We start from the raw sequence: 22,291 nt of genomic DNA, 5'->3' as shown, positions 1-22,291 counted from the left end.
CATAGAAACATTTGCCCCATATAATGCTGCATAAAGGTTGATGGCCCCATAAGATGCTCCACACATTATGGCCCCATGAGATGCTCCATACATTAGATGGCCCTGTCATGATATGTACTTTTGCCCTGTCCTGTATTTGAAAATATGCCATTTGATGTATGTAACTGTTCTCTGGTTTCTATTAGCTGTAATTTATGTATTTTCTTGTGCTCGGAGTCACCTGTAACAATGTCTCCTTCCCCCAATACTTGCAGCCCTAAGCTTTAATGTAATTAAGCTTTGTCAACTAGTGAAGGAATAGCCATTCTTCCTCACAGCAGGTGGCTAGTCAAATGTATATACTACGTAGACTAAGCGGAGCCGACCAGAATAGAATCTTCTGGTGGACCCAACCATTGAACTGAAGGTGTGACCCCTACCCCCCTTCATGGGCGGATCCCAGGAACTCAGACAATCCATTCTTATTTTTGAGATCAGATGTGAGTTGACCTTTGAAGGAGAAGGAGTGGGGATTCTTAGCTGAGGCAAGACCCCACGTCCATCTGTGACTGCGGAAGCGAACGGGGCGAGACTTGAGCTGAGGACATATCTCGTCATTCATGAGATTGTTTTGGGATCCCTTGGACTCGTGTGGACTATTGCTTTGTTAGCTGGCACAAGAATTATCGGGAGGTGCCCCCGAACCTGTTCCGTTGGACTAATTGTGGACTCTGTAGATCTACCTGCATGTGTTGTTCCAGCGTTCTTGATAATAAATCTGTGGAATCATCCCTTGGCCTGTTGTCCCTTCTTGCTCTGCCATACACCCTGTCACAGGCCCCATAAGATGCTCCACACATTATGGCCCCATGAGATGCTCCACACATTATGGCCCTATAAGATGCTCCACACATTATGGCCCCATGAGAAGCTCCATACATTATGGCCCTATAAGATGCTCCACACATTATGGCCCCATGAGAAGCTCCATACATTGTGGCCCCATGAGATGCTCCACACATTAGGGGCCCCATGAGATGCTCCACACATTATGCCCCATACGATGCTCCATACATTGTGGCCCCATGAGGTGCTCCACACATTAGGGGCCCCATGAGATGCCCCTCATATATGCCCCATAAGATGCTCCTCGTATATGCCCCATAAGATGCTCCTCATATATGCCCCATTTGCTGTTGCTGCGATTAAAATAAAAAAAATCACATACTCGCCTCTCTTCGCTCAGGCCCCCGGGACTTGCGATAGTCACCTTCCTCGTTCCACACTAATCGCGTCATCACGCCCTCTGACCTGAACACAGTCACAGCCAGAGGACGGAAGACAGAGCAGTGCGCAGCGCTGGAACGAGGAAGGTGACTATCGCGCAATGCTCCCCCTCCCCTGATATACTCACCTGCTCCCGGTGGGGTCCCCTGGCAGCGTCTCACTGTCAGATGGTCTCCGGGAGCCGGCGGCATCTTCCTATCTTCAGCGGTCACGTACCGCTCATTAGAGTAATGAATATGCTGCATATTCATTACTTTAATGAGCGGTACCACGTGACCGCTGAACACAGGAAGCGCTGTGCGGAGACCATGGGACATGCAGGGACAGCGCCAGGAACAGGTGAGTATATCACAGCCGCCGCTCCCCCTCACCCGCCGACCCCACACCGACACTGACTCGAGTATAAGCTGAGAGGGTCACTTTCAGCCCAAAAAAGTGGGCTGAAAATCTCGGCTTATACTCAAGTATAAACGGTATTTGGTATTGTCATGTCCGAAAAAGCTCAGTTTTTTGCAAAATGAAAACTATGGGTAGTGCAAAAAACGCTGCAAAAAGCGCAGTTACCAGGTTTTGCTGCGTTTTTGCTGCTAAAACCTGATTAAGTTGAATCAGATTTTTTTTTCTTATGCACTAAACTTTATCAGCATGCACAAGAGACAAATGTACCCTGACAAATGCGCAGTAAAAAGAACACACCAACAACTAAGCAAAACATGCTTTTTGTAAGCAGCTTAAAATTTGCTTTAAAAAAGCTGCAAAAACGCAACATGTGAACATACCCCAAGTGTTTAAACCAGACCTGGGCAAGGTGTGGCCCGCGGGCCGCATCCGGCCCGCCTGATGATTTTAAACGGCCCGCCGGCTAGCTGTCACTTCTGACAGTCGCCCCCGGCACCGCTCGGCCAGCCGCTTCTGAGGAGGACCGCTGGTGGCTGGAGTGAAGGCCCTAAGCTCATACGCATCTGCCCTGTACGTCACGTGCAATGTGAGCAGCAGAGCCGGATTGAATATCGGTGGCGGCGGCCATCTTCCCGAGGCCGCGCGTGCGCAGATGGAGTGCTCTGCTTCACGGGGCATCAGGAAAATGGCCGCGGGAGGCCGCACGTGCGCAGATGGAGATCGCGGCGGCCATTTTCCTGAAGCAGAGTTTGCAGATTTAGATCTCGGCTTCAGGAAAATGGCCGCCGCGATCTCCATCTGCGCATGCGCGGCCTCCTGCGGCCATTTTCCTGATGCCCCGTGAAGCAGAGCACTCCATCTGCGCACGCGCGGCCTCGGGAAGATGGCCGCCGCCACCGATATTCAACCCGGCTCTGCTGCTCACATTGCATTCTGGGCCGCTGCGTCACCTCACCGGTGGAAGGGACCCTGCGCACGCCATGCCGCACCTCTGCCGTCGCCACACCACTGCTGCAACCCCCCATGGACACCAGGCCGTGGCGTCGCCCACCTAAGCAGGAAGGGACCCTGCTCAGGTGCACGCCGTACCGCATCACCCCACCTCTGCTGACACCATGCCTCCTGTGACCCTGCTCTGCCACCGCCAGCCTTCAGGTAAGATACTGTAAATTCGGACAATAAGACGGACCCCCATCTTATAAAAAAGCTTTTTTTCTGCAATTTTCACCCCAAATTTGGGGTGCCCCTTATGGTCCGGTGCGTCTTATAGTCCGAAAAATACGGTAATTATATTAGTCCGGCCCTCTAAAACCATCCCAATTTCTCATGCGGCCCCATGGCAAAATTAATTGACCACCCCTGGTTTAAACCATAGGTCAAGCAGCCAAATGGAAAAAAAATGTAAACCCTAGAATTGCCGTTTTTGCAGTCTGCACACTTTCCCCAAAAATATATACAGTGAAAAGTGATCACAATTTCATATTTACCCCAAAAACGTCATCTCAAGGTTAAAAAAAAATAAGCCCTCAAACAGCTTAGTGGACAGAAAAATTATTTTGTTTCACAAGGTTCTTATTTTTTATTGACCACTAAAATAAAAAAATAAAAATCTATATATTTTTTTTATTTATTTTACGGTACTTATTGTTTATCATCGGCACCATTGCAATGATCTGCAGAATCATAAGTCCAGGTAATTTTTACTGCAGAATGAAAACCATAAAACAATCACAGAATAGTGGTGGTGTTCAACGTTTCACTGAATTGGAATTTTTCTCTCATTTTTTTAATGCACTATAAGAAAAATGAATGCTTTTTAAAACTACAATTCATTCCACCAAAAAAACCCTTCATATTGCTATGTCAACGTCAGAGAAAAAAGTTAGAACTCTTCGATCCGTTGGAGAAAAAAATAGCGCAGAAATGTTTCGATAATTTTACAGACGTTTTCTAGGATGAAGTTTATCGTCATAGGCTTGCTCTAGGTAACAAGTAATACAATACAGTGTCGCTCACCCTTTGCGACCCACCCCACTGCTGAAAGCACCTGCAATTTCAGATCTCTAAAGGTACCGTCACACTAAGCGACGCTGCAGCGATAGCGACAGCAATGCCGATCGCTGCAGCGTCGCTGTGTGGTCGCTGGAGAGCTGTCACACAGACCGCTCTCCAGCGACCAGCGATGCCGAGGTCCCCGGGTAACCAGGGTAAACATCGGGTTGCTAAGCGCAGGGCCGCGCTTAGTAACCCGATGTTTACCCTGGTTACCAGCGTAAAAGTTAAAAAAACAAACAGCACATACTCACCAGCGCGTCCCCCAGCCTCTGCATCCTGACGCTGACTGAGCTCCGGCCCTAACAGCACAGCGGTGACGTCACCGCTGTTGCTTTCACTTTCAGTTTAGGGCCGGCGCTCAGTCAGTGTCAGGAAGCAGAGGCTGGGGGACGCGCTGGTGAGTATGTGCTGTTTGTTTTTTTAACTTTTACGCTGGTAACCAGGGTAAACATCGGGTTACTAAGCGCGGCCCTGCGCTTAGTAACCCGATGTTTACCCTGGTTACCAGTGTAAAATATCGCTGGTATCGTCGCTTTTGCTGTCAAACACGGCGATACACGGCGACCTAGCGACCAAATAATGTGCAGACCTTCTAGCAGCGACCAGCAATTTCACAGCGGGATCCAGATCGCTGCTGCGTGTCAAATACAGCGATATCGCCATCCAGGTCGCTGCAACGTCACGGATTGCTGGCGATATCGCCTAGTGTGACGGTACCTTAACAGGTCCCCTGTGTTTGCCCAACTGTCCCTTCACACCTCCGCACAGCAGGAGTAGTACTGGAAGTAAAGCAGGATTGTCTAGTGACCATCTCATAGTTTGTAGAGATAGTTGTAATGTTCCTAATTTAGTTTCTCTTTATTTTTTAGGCTCATGCAGCTTGTTATGTGATACTGAACCATGAATGCACCTTTGGAAGACTGCGAAATATGGTGCTTCCACCAAACTGTATAGTTTTACAGTCTCGGAATTTTAGTAAAATGCACTGTTTTAGGATATCGGAGAGTCTCCAAGCTGAACATGGTTTGTATTGCTCTGCTAAACCTTACTGGTCATCTACTTCTAGTAGTATATTCCAGAATTATTTTGTCCATGTTTTAACAAGAACCAGTGTCAGTATCTTAAAGGGGTTGTCCACTACTTGGATAATAGCTTCTTGATCTAAATGTTTGGCCCCGATAATATAAGAAAAAACAACTATACTCCCTTCCCGTTCCATTGCCTTTCCAACGGTGTCAGCACTTGCGTTCCCTGTGCTCTCATGTAGTTGCTGTGACATATGACCCTGGCACCCAATTGGCGCCGGTGTTACTGTCCCCCCGCCTTCGGATAAATCGATAATGAAGAGGAAGTCCGGCGGCATCTGCTCTCTCACTTCCTCTTCATGTTCAGTGGGACAGCGACGTCCGCGCTGATTGCAACAACGGCACGGCACCACGGGAATAGTGTCAGCATGGGAGGGGAGTGTAGACTTTATTATTTGTCTGGGCCAAGGGAGGGGCATGAGAAGTTGTCCAAATAGTATATAACTTCTTTAAGAACCTATTTTTACCTTACTAGAATGCCTTAGGCTATGTTTACATGCAGCATTTTTGCAGCGTATTTTTCTGCAGAGAAGCAGCTGCTTTTGATAGTCCTATGAAAAGCTATGAGATTTCAGAAATGTAATGCACATGCTTGCTTTTTGTTTGTGAACTGCAAAAAATTCAGTTCAGAAGTCAGTTCTTTCCGTGTTCTTGCAGAGTTTTTTCACCCATGGAAAGTAATGGTTTTGCTGGACTTCTGCAATGTTTTTTTTCTGCTTTTGGTGAATGAAACTACATTTATTAAATGTCTACTGTAGAGGAATCACTCAAGTAATCCACACAAAATAATGCAGCAAAGCATGCATTTTGAACGTTGTGTTATTACTGCCAATCAAACTGGTTTTGGTTGCAGAAAAAAACGCTTTGAAAACGCTACGTGTGAACATAGCCCTACAGTTTAGCTCATGTGATAATGCTATGTTCACATCTACCTCTGTGCTGATCACAACACCTCTCTATAGACCAGGGGTGGGCAATTAATTTTGCCATGGGGCCGCATGAGAAATTGGGGTGGTTTTAGAGGGCCGGACTAATATAATTACCGTATTTTTCGGACTATAAGACGCACCGGACCATAAGGGGCACCCCAAATTTGGGGTGAAAATTGCAGAAAAAAATATTTTTTTATAAGATGGGGGTCCGTCTTATTGTCCGAATTTACAGTATCTTACCTGAGGGCTGGCGGTGGCAGAGCAGGGTCACAGGAGGCATGGTGTCAGCAGAGGTGGGGTGATGCGGTACGGCGTGCACCTGAGCAGGGTCCCTTCCTGCTTAGGTGGGCGACGCCACGGCCTGATGTCCATGGGGGGTGGCAGCAGTAGTGTGGCGACGGCAGAGGTGCGGCATGGCGTTCGCAGGGTCCCTTCCACCGGTGAGGTGACGCAGCGGCCCAGAATGCAATGTGAGCAGCAGAGCCGGGTTGAATATCGGTGGCGGCGGCCATCTTCCCGAGGCCGCGCGTGCGCAGATGGAGTGCTCTGCTTCACGGGGCATCAGGAAAATGGCCGCGGGAGGCCGCGCGTGCGCAGATGGAGATCGCGGCGGCCATTTTCCTGAAGCCGAGATCTAAATCTGCAAACTCTGCTTCAGGAACATGGCCGCCGCGATCTCCATCTGCGCACGTGCGGCCTCCCACGGCCATTTTCCTGATGCCCCGTGAAGCAGAGCACTCCATCTGCGCACGCGCGGCCTCGGGAAGATGGCCGCCGCCACCGATATTCAACCCGGCTCTACTGCTCACATTGCACGTGACGTACAGGGCAGATGCGTATGAGCTTAGGGCCTTCACTCCAGCCACCAGCGGTCCTCCTCAGAAGCGGCTGGCCGAGCGGTGCCGGGGGCGACTGTCAGAAGTGACAGCTAGCTGGCGGGCCGTTTAAAATCATCAGGAGGGCCGGATGTGGCCCGTGGGCCGCACCTTGCCCAGGTCTGCTATAGACCCTACTGCTTTACAATGGAGTGTGCCAGAGTCTTGTCATAGTTTCCAAAATGTTGGCATAGAGAAAAGTCCTGCATGTTACTGATGCTCTAACATCAAATGTGCCAGAACTATTGACAGAGGCTTACGTGTCCGTATGGCCAGATCGTAGTATGCAGATGTCAGCTTTGTACAGCTAAAGACATTACATTTGGATAACTCTGCCATTCACAAACAACATTTTCTAAAAACAGATCACACCTCTTCTGTTATGTCAATTCCATTAAGGAAAAATGTTTTTTTAAACACAAAAGTTGACTCTTGAACTGCAATTACTGCCTTTAGTTCAGTTTTAAAATACGCATTTCTGTGGATACATGTTTAACTAATTCCACATATTGCTTGAAAGAGTGACTCTGAAGTCCTTTCTTATTACTGTTGGTAAGATTCGTCCTATAAGCAAAGAAAATCCACAGCATAAAGTGACCAGACTAGCAGATTTGAAATTCACTGTATGCCGACTTACACTGCGGACTTCAGCTTTTGCTAGGGAGTTGCCACAATAACTCCATTGTGGTTCATGGAGTTACAATAACAACTCATGTTATCCATAAGTATCCCTAGTAAGTAGTACTTTTTTTGTTTTTTTAATTAAAGGGAATCTGTTACCAGGTTTTTGCTACCCCATCTGAGCAGCATGGCATAGAGAATGAGAACCGTATTCCAGTGATGTGTCACTTACTGAAGGGTTGCTGTAGTTTTGATAAAATCAGCATTTTATCTTTTGCAGATCTAGCAGTTATCTCAATGCTGAGCCCTGTATGTGTAATGACACAGAAGAGGCCATTATTAATAATTCATGCTTTGATGTATGTCCTGGTGTCATTCTGTCAGATTAAATGTAAGTTGTTGCTTACCACTGGAGACCAGCAGGTGGCGGTATAAGGGTCGGCAAGAGACTGTATTGGAGTATGTCTGAGCAGTTGGAGATGGTCAGGCCTGACTAGAGGTGAGGTACAAGGGCTGCTAGGATTGAGTACCTTGCCAGACAGTCTTTTTAGAGCCCTGACAACCAAGAGCCGACAACAGATGAAATCGAAATACAGATAATCTAAATACAGAACCTAAAGAGGTTTGGACAATGGCGAGTGGCACTTAGCTTTCTGCCTGCTATAGTAGGTAGTCCAAGAGACCGGGGGTATATCCCTAAAGCTACAGAACCCATCACAGCAAGGCCAAACCTCAATTATAGATTTGCCATATCAGAGTGTCAGTGCCGTTGCCATCCAGCCGAGATCCAGTGTTTCGGCTAAATGGTGAAAAAGCGGTGAATCATTGATCTGTTATCCAGTAAACCGTTTGAGTTGTTCATGCCAAAGTGTGGTCTGCCTTCTACCTCCCAACCTCTAAATCATCTAGATGGGAGCGCCAGGAATATAGGGTAGGAGGACTGTGACACCCTAAACTGCACAACAGCGGGGAAAATAAGTATTTGATACACTGCAAGTTTTTCATCTTTCCCCACCTACAAAGAATTCAGAGATATTTAATTTTTATCGTAGGTACACCTCACCTGTGAGAGACAGAATGTAAAAAAAACAGAGAATCACGTTGTATGATTTTTAAATAATTAAATTGCATTTTATTGCATGAAATACCGTATTTTACGCTTTGTAAGACGCACTTTATTTCCCCCAAATTTGGGGGGGAAATGTGGGTGCGTCTAACAAAGCGGATATACCGCTTACCATTACAGGCTGGGATGAGGGGGTGTCCGCCGCTGCTACCGCCCGCCGCCGCTGTCGCCCGCCGCCGCTGTCACCCGCTGCCACTGCCGGGGTTGTCCGCTGCTGCCCCGGGTGATGCTGGAGGCTCCGGTGCTGCGGGGGGCTCTGGCGACATTTTGTGAAAGACCAGAGCCCCCCGGCAGTTCGTCCATGCGTTCTAGTATGACTGACTCCTGGAAAATGGCCGCCGGAATCTCGGGAGATGAGATTTCAGCACTGAGATCTCATCTCTCGAGATTCCGGCGGCCATTTTCCCGGAGTCAGTCATACAGGAACGCATGGACGAACTGCTGGGGGCTCTGGTCTTTCACAAAATGTCGCCAGAGCCCCCCGCAGCACCGGAGACAGCCCTGGAGACAGCCCTGCAGCACCACAGCCCCCTGTAGCACCAGAGCCCCCTGCAGCACCAGAGCCCCCTGCAGCACCAGAGCCCCCTGCAGCACCAGAGCCCCCTGCAGCACCAGAGCCCCCTGCAGCACCAGAGCCCCCTGCAGCACCCCTCATCCCAGCCTGCAGCACAGCAGCCCCCATGCAGCACCAAAGCCCCCCTGCAGACCCCATCATCCCAGCCTGCAGCAATGCTCCAATCATGCCTCCAGCAACGACCCTGGGACCCTGATCCACCGCAGCCACAACCCCTGGTAAGCAATAAGACGCATGGATTATAAGAAGCCCCCTCAATATATTAAAAAAAGTTTTTTCCTATTTTTCTCCTCAAAATTTGGGGTGCGTCTTATAATCCGGAGCGTCTTACAAAGCGAAAAATACGGAAAGTATTTGATCACCTACTAACCAGCAAGAATTCTGGCTTTCACAGACCTGTTAGGTTTTCTTTAAGAATCCCTCCTTCTTTGCACTCATTGCCTATATTAATTGCACCTGTTTGAACTCATTACTGGTATAAAAGACACCTGTCCACACAGTCAATCAATCACACTCCAACCTCTCCACCATGGTCAAGACCAAAGAGCTGTACAAGGACTCCAGGGACAAAATTGTAGACCTGCACAAAGCTGTGATGGGCTACTAGTCAAGCAGCTTGGTGAGAAGGCAACTGTTGGCACAATTATTAGAAAATGGAAGAAACACAAGATGACTGTCAATCTTCCTCATTCTGGGGAACCATGCAAGATCTTGCCTCGGGGGGCAAGGATGATTCTGAGAAAGGTCCGGAATCAGCCCAGAACTACATGGAAAGACCTGGTCATTGACTTGAAGAGAGCAGAGACCACAGTCTCAAGCATTACCATTAGTAACACACTACGCCATCATGGATTAAAATCCTGCATGGCAGACTGGGTCCCCCTGCTCACACCAGCACATGTCCAGGCCCGTTTGAAGATTGTCAATAACTTTCTGTAAGATCCAGAGGAGCCATGCTCATATCAGATGAGACCAAAATAGAACTTTTTGGTGTCAACTCCACTTGCTGTGTTTGGAGGAAGAAGGATGAGTACAACCCCAAGAACACCGTCCCAACCATGACGCATAGTGGTGGAAACATCATATTTTGGGATGCTTTTCTGCAAAGGGAACAGAACGACTGCACTGTATTGAAGGGAGGATGGATGGGGTCATGTATCGCGAGATTTTGGCCAACAACCTCGTTCCCTCATTGAGAACATTGAAGATGGGTTGTGGCTGAGTTTTTCAGCATGACAATGACCCGAAACACATAGCCAAGGCAACTAAGGAGTGGCTCCATAAGAAGCATTTCAAGATCCTGGAGCCTAGCCAGTATCCTGACCTGAACCCAACAGAAATCTTTGGAAGGAGATGAAACTCAATGTTGCCCAGTGACAGCCCTGAAACCTGAAAGATCTGGAGATCTGTATGGAGGAGTGGGCCAAAATCCCTGCTGCAGATTATGCAAACTTTGTCAAGAACTGCAGGAAATGTCTGACCTTTGTAATTGCAGACAAGGGCTTCTGTACCAAATATTAAGTTCTGTTTTGCTATTGTACCAAATACTTATTTCATGCACTAAAATGTAAATTAATTAGGTAAAATCATACAATGTGATTTTATGTTTTTTTCTTTTTTTTATAAGATTCTGTCTCTCACCGTTGAAGTGTACCTTTCTCAAAAATTACAGACCTCTTTATTCTTTTCTAGGTGGGAAAACTTGCAAAATCGGCAGTGTATCAAATACTTATTTTTCCCACTGTATGACTGGGCCTAATGATGCCTCTTGGCCCTACTACTTGGGTTTGGAATACAATGCATATAACTCTGCCTACATCACTGATCAACAGCTTTCTGCATATGCACAGTGTACACAGAAGCTGCCAAGCAGTGGTGGGAGGGCGATGTTGTACAGAGTTACTACATTCAGAAGGCTTTCTAGTACTTTAGTAGTAATCTCCTGCTGGTAAAAGAGTGATTTTGTGAAACCTACTGCAAAAGGTCCAGTAAAAGCCACAGTGCACATTAGATTGACTGGTTCACCTTACAATATGTGTATAAGGGCGCCAGCCAACTGAACGTCAGGGGAGATCAGGCTTGTTCAATTACGGACTGTCAGCTGGCAACTTTCTTATAAAGCACACAGGAATGCTCGGCGAATGAGCGCTCCTATGAATGAAAGAGTTTCTGTTGAGATGGCTGTCAGCAGGATGATCAAGCTGAAGCATCGGTCAGCCAACAGTCATTTAAAGGAACTCTGTTTCAACAGTCATTCTGTGCTAAACAAAGTACAGGCCCTCGGCGCATTATACTGGGGACCAATCATTTAAATACACCTTCCCATCAGCTTGTTTTCCCTCTCTCCACCCCTCCCCACTTTTCTTTGACAGCTTTGGCTTCATAGTGCTAGAGAAGTTTGGAAATAGATGGAAAACAAGCAGGTTGGAAGGTATACATAATTGTTTGACCACATTGTCAAGCACCGAGCGCCTGTACTTGGTTTCAACAGTGATTCTGTGCCAAGAGTCCCTTTAATGTGTATGGCCAGCTTAAAGGTACCTTCACACTGAACAACTTAACAACGATATCGCTAGCGATCCATGACGTTGCAGCGTCCTGGATAGCGATATCGTTGTGTTTGACACGCAGCAGCGATCAGGATCCTGCTGTGACATCGTTGGTCGGAGCTAGAAGGCCAGCACCTTATTTCGTCGCTGGGTCACCCGCTGACATCGCTGGATCGGTGTGTGTGACACCGATCCAGCGATGTCTTCACTGGTAACCAGGGTAAACATCGGGTTACTAAGCGCAGGGCCGCGCTTAGTATCCCGATATTTACCCTGGTTACCAGTGTAAATGTAAAAAAAAAAAAAAACACTACATACTCACCTTCTGATGTCTGTCGCGTCCCCCGGCGTTCTGCTTCCCTGCACTGTGTCAGCGTCAGCTGGCCGTAAAGCAGGGCTCAGCGGTGACGTCACCGCTCTGCTTTACGGCCGGCGCTCACAGTGCAGGGAAGCAGAACGCCGGGGGACGCGACAGACATCGGAATGTAAGTATGTAGTGTTTTTTTTTTTTTTTTACATTTACACTGGTAACCAGGGTAAACATCGGGTTAATAGGCGCGGCCCTGCGCTTAGTAACCCGATGTTTACCCTGGTTACCCGGGGACTTCGGCATCGTTGGTCGCTGGAGAGCTGTCTGTGTGACAGCTCTCCAGCGACCACACAGCGACACTGCAGCGATCGGCATCGTTGTCTAGATCGCTGCAGCGTCGCTAAATGTGACGGTACCTTAAGTGACATATCTCTGCAATCAAGGTCTCTGTCCACATTGTTTTTCTTAGATTAGGTGGCAGTAAACCTGGTGACCGATTCCCTTTAATCTCATTGTACACAATCACTTTCTGCCTAAAAAAGGGTACTGTCACACAGTACCATTTTGATCGCTACGACGGTACGATTCGTGACGTTCTAGCGATATCGTTACGATATCGCAGTGTCTGACACGCAGCAGCGATCAGGGATCCTGCTGAGAATCGTACGTCGTAGCAGATCGTGTGGAACTTTCTTTCGTCGCTTGATCACCCGCTGACATCGCTGGATCGTTGTGTGTGACAGCGATCCAGCGATGTGTTCGCTTGTAACCAGGGTAAACATCGGGTAACTAAGCGCAGGGCCGCGCTTAGTAACCCGATGTTTACCGTGGTTACCAGCGTAAAAGTAAAAAAAAAACAAACAGTACATACTTACATTCTGGTGTCTGTCCCCGGCGTCTCAGCTTCTCTCCACTGTGTGAGCGTCTGCCAGCCGGAAAGCGAGCACATCAGTGACGTCTGACGTCACCGCTGTGCTTGCCGGCTATGGCGCTTACACAGTGGAGAGAAGCAGAACGCCGGGGACAGACACCAGAATGTAAGTATGTACTGTTTGTTTTTTTTTTACTTTTACGCTGGTAACCACGGTAAACATCGGGTTACTAAGCGCGGCCCTGCGCTTAGTTACCCGATGTTTACCCTGGTTACCGGGGACTTCGGCATCGCTCCAGCGCCGTGATTGCAACGTGTGATAGCAGTCTACGACGCTGGAGCGATAATCATACGATCGCTGCGACGTCACGGATCGTGCCGTCGTAGCGATCAAAATGGTACTGTGTGACACTACCCTAAAAAAACTTGTAGTTTAAACTCCCTATACATTTCATTTTGTCTTCATAACACATGTATTGTAAATCTTCAGATGTATTGGCAAAGCCACACACACTGTGAACTTGCTTTCACCAGTGATTGTAGTATAGGGGTTTGCAAAATATAAAATACTAATTAAATATTTATTTTTATATTGACAGATGATGATAATGAAACAGATGCACCAACACAAGGACCAATAAAGGAAACACCTACGTCTACAGATTCAGGTATGTTATTTACAGTATTTTTCGCACCATAAGACACACCTAGGGTTTTGGAGGAGGAAATTAGGAAAAAAAATTGAAGTAAAAAATGTTGTCAATTCTGTACTTAATATCCCCTATCCTGGTATATATGGTCCCCTCATCCCCATCCTTATACACATGCCCCCCTCATCCCTATCCTGGTGTGAATGGCCCCCTCATCCCTATCCTGGTAGGAAGGGTCCCCCTCATCCCTGTACTGGTAGGAATGCCCCCCCTCATCTCTATCCTGGCAGAAATGATGGCCCCATCCCTATCCTGGCAGAAATGATGGCCCCATCCCTATCCTAGTAAGCAGGGCCCCCATCTCATCCTAGTATGTATAGCCCCCATCTTGGTATGCAGGGCCCCCGTCTCGTACGAGTATGCATGTCCCCATCATTATCCTGGTACGCAGGCCCCCATCTCATCCTAGTATGTATGGCCCCATCCCTATCCTGTTATGCAGGACCCTCATCTTGTCCAAGTATGCATGGCCCCATTCCTATTCTGGTAGAATTGGCCCCCATCCCGGTCCTGGTATGCATGGCCCCATCAGAAAACATTAAAACAAAACCAAACTATTACACTTACCTTCCCGGCACTTCCTCGCAGCATCTTGTTCCGATGCCAACAACTGCTCTTCAGCAGCGCGCACAGCGTCAGCCGCAGGCTTCCTGCTGCTGCCGGCTGTCACGTATGCCGCTACTTAAGAGAATTGAATATTCACCTCTCTGGACATGGAGAGAGATGAATATTCATTTCTCTTAAGTAGCAGCACATGTGACCGCCAGCAGCAGCAGGGAGCCTGCGGCTGACACTGTGCGCGCTACTAAAGAATGCTCACTGCTCTCTGCACGCACAGTCCCAGCATGCAGAGCAGTGAGTATTCCAGCAGATGTGCTGCTTGTGAGCAGCGCATGATGTCCCTGCCATGCGCCGCTTACAAGCATAAAGCAGTTGCTGGCAACTGAGCAGGGTGGTGCGAGGGAGCGCTGCAAAGGTAAGTGTAATGGTTTTTTATTTTTTAATGTTTTCTGATGGGGCCATGCATGCCAGGATGGGGGTGGGGGTCCAATCATAAGGATGGGGCATGAATACCATGACCGGAGGATTGGGGGCCAATCATACCAAGATACTTTTATTAAAGAGAAATTAATATTCATTGACCTCCACGCCCATGGGTATGGAGTCCAGTGACTATTCACTTCTCTTTAGCAGTGGGCACAAGAGTTAGCCGGAGCCGCCGGCTTCAGCCTCCTGTGACCCGCTACTCCGCCGATGCTGCTCCCCCACCTCCCCACCACAGCCAGAGCCTGTTCGTCCGGACTATAAGATGTACCCCCCATTTGCCTCCACATTTTTTGAGTAAAAAAGTGCGTCTTGTAGTCCGAAAAATGCGGTAATTGTGCTATAATCGCAACAGTAGGATCCAACTATACTCTGTTCTAGTGAACAATATTTGAGGCTGAAAGAAAAGTCATCTGTTTAGTATAAGCTTATCACCTAAAAGTGGTCACATGTATCACTGGTAGATGGGCACACATACTTTAGCCCACAATGTGCATTAACCCCTTAGCGACCTCCGATACGCCTTTTAACGGTGGCAGTTCAGGGGCCTTATTTCTCAACCGTGCTGAGAAATAAGTGTATAGCGCCCTCCAGTGTCGGAAAATCTCCGTGGTCTCAGCTACCGGGGGTAGCTGAGACCCCGGAGAACATGATTCAGGTTGTTTTTTGCCGTCCCCTGGCAATCACAAAAAAATTCAGATTTTTCTATTCATTTCACTCTCATCTGATATGATCTAGTATACCAGAGGAGAGAAATGGGGTCCCTCGAGCCCCCAGCGGTATCATTCCTGGATCCACCTGTTCTGGCCCGTCACGTCATCTTCCTGGAAGAAAATAGTGGGTGCATGAGCAGCGCGCCCGCTGAGATCTGCCAGCTGATACCTGGCAACAGTATGAGATTTTTCCTTTTGGTTCATTTTGATATCACAGTGATCAAAATTAAAAAAGAAGGAAATCAAACCGTGCTTTGTCACCCCCTTAGATAAAAATAATAGTATAAAATGGAATTTTTTTCCATTCTTTGCGGTTGGGGTTAGGGATGTGTTGGGGTTAGGGATGTGTTGGGGTTAGGGATGTGGTTAAGGTTGTAATTAGGGTTGTAATAAGGGTTAGGGTGGTGTTTAGGGATGTGTTGGGTTAGGGTTGGATTTAGGGCGGTGTTAGGTTTGGAGTTAGAATTGGGGGGTTTCCACTGTTTAAGCACATCAGGGGGTCTCCAAACGCGATATGGTGCCCGCCATCAATTCCAGCCAATTTTTCAAAAAGTCAAACGATGCTCCCTCCCTTCTGAGCCCTGCCATGTGCCCAAACAGTGGATTTTCCCCACATATGGAATATCTGTGTATTCAGGAGAAATTGCGCTACAAATTTTGTGGTCCATTTTTTCCTGATACCCATGAGAAAATAAAAAAGTTTGGGTCTAAAGTAAATTTTTTGTGAAAAAAGTTAAATGTTATTTATTTCCTTCCACATTGTTTTAGTTCTTGTGAAGCACCTGAAGGGTTATTAAACCTCTTGAATGTGGTTTTGAGCACCTTGAGGGGTGCAGTTTTTAGAATGGTGTCACTTTTTGGTACATTGTCATATTGACCCCTCAAAGTCATTTCAGATGTGATGTGGTCCCCCCAAAAAAAACCAAAAAACAAAACTATTTTGTGTGACACGACTCTCTGATTTAAGGGCACAAAAATTAAGTTTGAAAATTACAAAAATTTTTTTTTTGCCAAATTTCCATTTTTTTCATAAATAAACGCAAGTCTTTTTGAAATTTCAAATATTTGTATGATAAGTTTGCTTTTGTTGCCATTTTAATTTTTTGCTGTATTTTATTGCAATGTTGTGGCGGCCAAAGAAATGTTATCCTGATGGTTGTTTTTCATTACGCAATTTAACTATTGGATTCATCTATATACCGTATATACTCGAGTATAAGCCGACCCGAGTATAAGCCGACCCCCCTAATTTTGCCACAAAAAAATGGGAAAACTTATTGACTCGAGTATAAGCCTAGGGTAGGAAATGCAGCAGCTACCGGTGAATTTCAAAAATAAAAATAGATGCTCCATACCGTTCATTATTGCCCCATAGATGCTCCATATAAAGCTGTGCCACATATAATGCTCCATACATTTTATTATTGCCCCATAGATGCTCCACATAAAGCTGTGCCACATATAATGCTCCATACATTTTATTATTGCCCCATAAGATGCTCTATATAAAACTGTGCCATGTATAATGCTCTGCACCGTTCATTATGGCCCCATAGATGCTCCACATAAAGCTGTGCCATATAGAATGCTCTGTACCGTTCATTATGGCCCCATAGATGCTCCATATAAAGCTGTGCAATATATAATGCTCTGCACCGTTCATTATGGTCCCATAGATGCTCCACATAAAGCTGTGCCATATAGAATGCTCTGCACCGTTCATTATGGGCCCATAGATGCTCCATATAAAGCTGTGCCATATAGAATGCTCTGCACCGTTCATTATGGCCCCATAGATGCTCCATATAAAACTGTGCCATGTATAATGCTCTGCACCGTTCATTATGGCCCCATAGATGCTCCTTATAAAGCTGTGCCATATAGAATGCTCTGCACCGTTCATTATGGCCCCATAGATACTCTATATAAAACTGTGCCATATAGAATGCTCTGCACCGTTCATTATTGCCCCATAGATGTGCCATAGAAAGCTGTGCCATATATAATGCTCTGCACCGTTCATTATTGCCCCATAGATGTGCCATAGAAAGCTGTGCCCCATATAGAATGCTCTGCACCGTTCATTGTTGCCCCATAGTTGTGCCATAGAAAGCTGTGCATCTATAATGCTGCTGCTGCAATAAAAAAAAATGACATACTCACCTCTCTTGCTGCCCGCAGCGCCTCAGCGTCTCGTCTCGGCGTCTCTCCGCACTGACTGTTCAGGCAGACGGCGGCGCGCACACTAGTACGTCATCGCACCCTCTGATCTGAACAGTCAGAGCAAGAGGACGGGAAGACGGAGCGGCGTGTGGAACGCGGACAGGTGAATATATAATACTTACCTGCTCCCGGCGTCCCTGTCTCCTTCTCCCGGACAGCTGGTCTTCGGGTGCCGCGGCCTCTTCCTCTGTCAGCGGTCACCGTTACCGCTCATTAGAGAAATGAATATGCGGCTCCACCCCTATGGGAGTGGAGTCCATATTCATAACTTTAATGAGCGGTCCCACGTGACCGCTGAACAGGGGAAGAGCTGCGGCACCCGAAGACCGTGGGACAGGCAGGGGGAGCGCCAGGAGCCCCGGAAGCAGGTAAGTATGCCTCAGACCTCTCTCCCCCTCACCCGCCTACCCTGCCGCCGACCGTGACTCGAGTATAAGCTGAGAGGGGCACTTTCAGCCCAAAAATTTGGTCTGAAAATCTCGGCTTATACTCGAGTATATACGGTATATATAATTGTCCACTTCCGTCTGTTTGTCTCTGTAACAGAAATCCCACGTCGCTGATTGGTCGCGCCCAGCCGGCCGCGACCAATTAGCGACAGGCACAGTCCGGCTGTGAATTGGCCCCTCCCTACTCCCCTCCAGTCAGCACCCACATAGCGTTTTAGCAGTCCGTTAACACTGTCATTAACCCTCTGAGTGTGACCAACTTTTTACTATTGATGCTGCCTATGCAGCATCAATAGTAAAAACATATAATGTTAAAAAATAATAATAAAAAAAAACACATTATATTCTCACCTTCCGGCGTCCGCGGCAGCCTTTCCCACTCCTCGCCACGCTCCGGTCCCAAGAATGCATTGCGGCAATGACCCCAGATGACGAAGCGCTACATCATCACTGGTTATTGCCGCAAGGCATTACTGGGAACGGAGCGTCGCGAGGAGCATCGCTAAACACCTGTGCTACAGCCGTGGGCTGCCGGAAGGGGAGTATATAACTCATTTTTATTTTAATTATTTTTTTAACAGGGATATGGTGCCCACATTGCTACATAATACGTGGGCTGTGTTATATACTACGTTGGCTGTTATATACTTCGTGGGCTGTGCTATATACTACGTGGGCTGTGCTATATACTACGTGGCTGTGCAATATACTACGTGGCTGTGCAATATACTACGTGGCTGTGCAATATACTACGTGGCTGTGCAATATACTACGTGGCTGTGCTATATACTACGTAGCTGTGCTATATACTGCGTGGGCTGTGCTATATACTATGTTGGTTGTGCTATATACTACGTAGCTATGCTATATACTACGTGGCCTGTGCTATATGCTACGTGGCTGTTCTATATACAATGTAGCTGTTCTATATACTGCGTGGCTGTGCTATATACTATGTAGCTGTGCTATATACTGCTTGGGCTGTGCTATATACTACGTGGCTGTGTTCCATACTGCGTGGGCTGTGCTATATCCTATGTGGGCTGTGCTATATCCTATGTGGGCTGTGCTATATCCTATGTGGGCTGTGCTATATCCTATGTGGGCTGTGCTATATCCTATGTGGGCTGTGCTATATCCTATGTGGGCTGTGCTATATCCTATGTGGGCTGTGCTATATCCTATGTGGGCTGTGCTATATCCTATGTGGGCTGTGCTATATCCTATGTGGGCTGTGCTATATCCTATGTGGGCTGTGCTATATCCTATGTGGGCTGTGCTATATCCTATGTGGGCTGTGCTATATCCTATGTGGGCTGTGCTATATCCTATGCGGGCTGTGCTATATCCTATGCGGGCTGTGCTATATCCTATGCGGGCTGTGCTATATCCTATGCGGGCTGTGCTATATCCTATGCGGGCTGTGCTATATCCTATGCGGGCTGTGCTATATCCTATGCGGGCTGTGCTATATCCTATGCGGGCTGTGCTATATCCTATGCGGGCTGTGCTATATCCTATGCGGGCTGTGCTATATCCTATGCGGGCTGTGCTATATCCTATGCGGCCAGCCGTGAACAATCAGCGACAGACGCAGTCCTGCCGCGAATTGGAGTGGAATTTAAATCACGCTTCACAAATTGGGCGCGCGTGGCCGGCCGAATCCTGTGTATTCATTGCATTATTCTGAAATCTTCATAAATAAACTACATACATATTCTAGAATACCCGATGTGTTAGAATCGGGCCACCATCTAGTTTTTTTTATATTTTGATACATTAGACTTTTCTTAACGCAGCAATACTAAAAATTTATATATTTTTTTAAAGTGTTTTATTTTTAATGGGGCGAATTGGGTATGATTTTAACTTTTGTGTCTTTTAATTGTTTTTTGAGCTTTTTTTTTTTACTGTATTTAATTGTTTTTTGAGAGGACTTAAAGCTGCGATTGCCCGATCGCTTGTGCTATGCATAGCAGTGCTTCAGCACTACTATGTATAACAGAAATCACAATCTCCTATGAAAGCCAGCCACAGGCTAGCATTCACAGGTGGATCATAATAACAGGCAAGGGGTTTTCAGCAGATCCCTGGTTGTCAATGCAACCCATCGGCGCCCCGAGATATGGGAGCGTGAAATGATGCCGATCCCTGTCGGCGTGTGTTAAATACATCTGTCAGAGATTGACAGAGGGATTTAGCAGGTTAGCAGCGGTGGGTGGAGCGCCGTTCAACCCGGAGTTGTTAAAGGGAACCTGTCACCCCCAAAATGGCTGGTGAGGTAAGCTCACCGGCATCAGGGGCTTATCTACAGCATTCTGTAATGCTGTAGATAAGCCCCCGAGGTATCCTGAAAGAGGAGAAAAAGACGTTAGATTATACTCACCCAGGGGCGGTCCCGCTGCGGTCCGGTCGGATGGGTGTCTCCGGTCCGCTCCGGCGCCTCCCATCTTCATTCCATGACGTCCTCTTCGGGTCTTTACGCCGCGGCTCCGGCGCAGGCGTACTTTGTCTGCCCTGTTGAGGGCAGAGCAAAGTACTGCAGTGCGCAGGCGCCGGAAAGGTAAGAGAGGCCCGGCGAGTGTATAATCTAACGTCTTTTTCTCCTCTTTCAGGATACCTCGGGGGCTTATCTACAGCATTACAGAATGCTATAGATAAGCCCCTGATGCCGGTGAGCTTACCTCACCAGCCATTTTGGGGGTGACAGGTTCCCTTTAAAGGCACATGATGGTTGATTAAATCATCCATCATGTGCGGGGAAAGGGGGAAAGATATGGGCTCAGCATGTGATCCCGCATCAAATCGTGCCGAGGTTAAGTTCTGTTAGTGGATTTTAAAGTTGTTTTGTTCTCAGCTTCTTTTTTTTTAGTATTTTGTATGTTCATTCTTTTATAATTAGAGCAGTCTCTGCTTGTCATTAGACGTCATTTAAGTTCTTCAGAAAAGTCTTGTGGTTTCTTTTACAAGAGGCATGGATTATATTGCTGCTAAAGTTTCCTAATCCTGCAGATCCATCACATTTGACGATGCAATAATCTGGAGTGTCCACTTCATCCTTAGTTCTGTGCGAATATCTCTATATATACCATACACACACAATAACCTAATGTATTGAAATCAGTTTGTTGGTAGGAATGTTTAAAAAAAATGAATGTTAGAAATAAATAATTGTTTTACACCCCGTTATATATTTTTTTTTTTTACAAACGGTCAAGAAGTTTTGATTGTTAACTTTATGAATATTCTTTAAGTATCCTGTCTGGCCGTATTTTCCAGAGTTCATGGCAGGTCTTGTCTAACATAAGACGTAGAGCAGGATTTCCTATAGCTCCAATAAAAGCGAGAGGTAAACCCTGCAAACAAAAACCTAGTAACAATCCTAATCGTCCCGTGCCTATAAATGTACATAAAAAGTGGAAGGAAATTAATTTAGAAATAGTTAGGCACAGGAAAGGCTCTAGCTGAGATGTGTAGTAGACCTTGGATTAGTTTCCTAGAACCCTCCACATCCTTTGTGTGTGTCCGGAAATCCTTTTAAGCATAGTAAATGTTCTTGCAGGGAATTGTTTCTAATTTTAGCTGTAAGGAAAATACCGGTGCATTACATATAACTAATCTATAGATCACTTCCACTTTGTCACAGACATTTAGGCTCTGAAGTGGATTTGGTAGATATATGGGGGTGAGGGGGATTTGTTTGTCATTTGTCTACCTGATCTATTCTGATTCAACTCTGTATACTTCTTGGTTCCATTCTGGAGCATTTTGGTACACTTTGGCTTATGATCATTTTCCTCTCCAGATTCCAACTTTTTTTTTCAAAGTACAAATGTCCGTTGTAGAAAAGCCTTTTACATCAATTATTAATAGATGCAAAGTGCTGTTTAGAAATGCGGAGTGTTGTCTGCCTAGATGCTAAATATTAAACACCTCAGCTTTTGTCCTTGTGCAGGCCCATGCCGTATTGGAGGTTAACCACCTGATTTCTCTTTAATTAGGTAGTTGAACAAGTCTCGGTTTGACTTTTCAGACAGCTGTAATGCTGCGTACTAAATCTGCTCATGAAATGGCTTGAGCAATTAATGCAGTGCAATCAGATATTCCAGGAATGTGGTTTTATGGATTCCTTATTAACATCTTATTTACAAAATTTACGAAGTTTAGGCAAGCCAAAGACATGAGGATTTTGATGGCAGATATAGTTAATAATATCAGATCTAAAGTTATTAACAGACTGCTTCCCGAGATTTGCCCTCAGAGGAAATAGACTGTTAGAAACTGGGATAAGGGTCCTGGTAGCATCCAGACCTTTTTAATATTTTTAAACCAAATAAAGGATTAGATACATTATGGATACAGCAAATGTTGAAGTTTTGATTTCCAATAAATCATTAGCAGGAACAATTGTAAGGCTATGTGCACACGTTCTGGATTTCTTGCAGAAAATTCCTGAGAAAAACCTGAAATTTTCTGCAAGAAATCTGCA

At 46.5% G+C, this 22,291-nt stretch overlaps 1 protein-coding gene across 1 annotated transcript in view; it reads left to right on the top strand.

Annotated features, from left to right (window-relative positions):
- The window catches only part of DGKQ (diacylglycerol kinase theta), a 169,944-nt gene that overhangs the window by 73,424 nt on the left and 74,229 nt on the right, over positions 1–22,291 (top strand). Inside the window, exons 6-7 of the mRNA XM_077251980.1 lie at positions 4,590–4,743; positions 13,263–13,331. Coding sequence (XP_077108095.1) covers positions 4,590–4,743; positions 13,263–13,331 — 223 coding nt within the window. The remainder of the gene's footprint in view (positions 1–4,589; positions 4,744–13,262; positions 13,332–22,291) is intronic.

The sequence above is a fragment of the Ranitomeya variabilis genome, chromosome 1 (assembly GCF_051348905.1).
Source record: "Ranitomeya variabilis isolate aRanVar5 chromosome 1, aRanVar5.hap1, whole genome shotgun sequence".
In the NCBI taxonomy this organism is placed as follows: domain Eukaryota; kingdom Metazoa; phylum Chordata; class Amphibia; order Anura; family Dendrobatidae; genus Ranitomeya; species Ranitomeya variabilis.
Note: the sequence above shows the minus strand (reverse complement) of the source record. Positions and strands in the feature narration are given on the sequence as shown.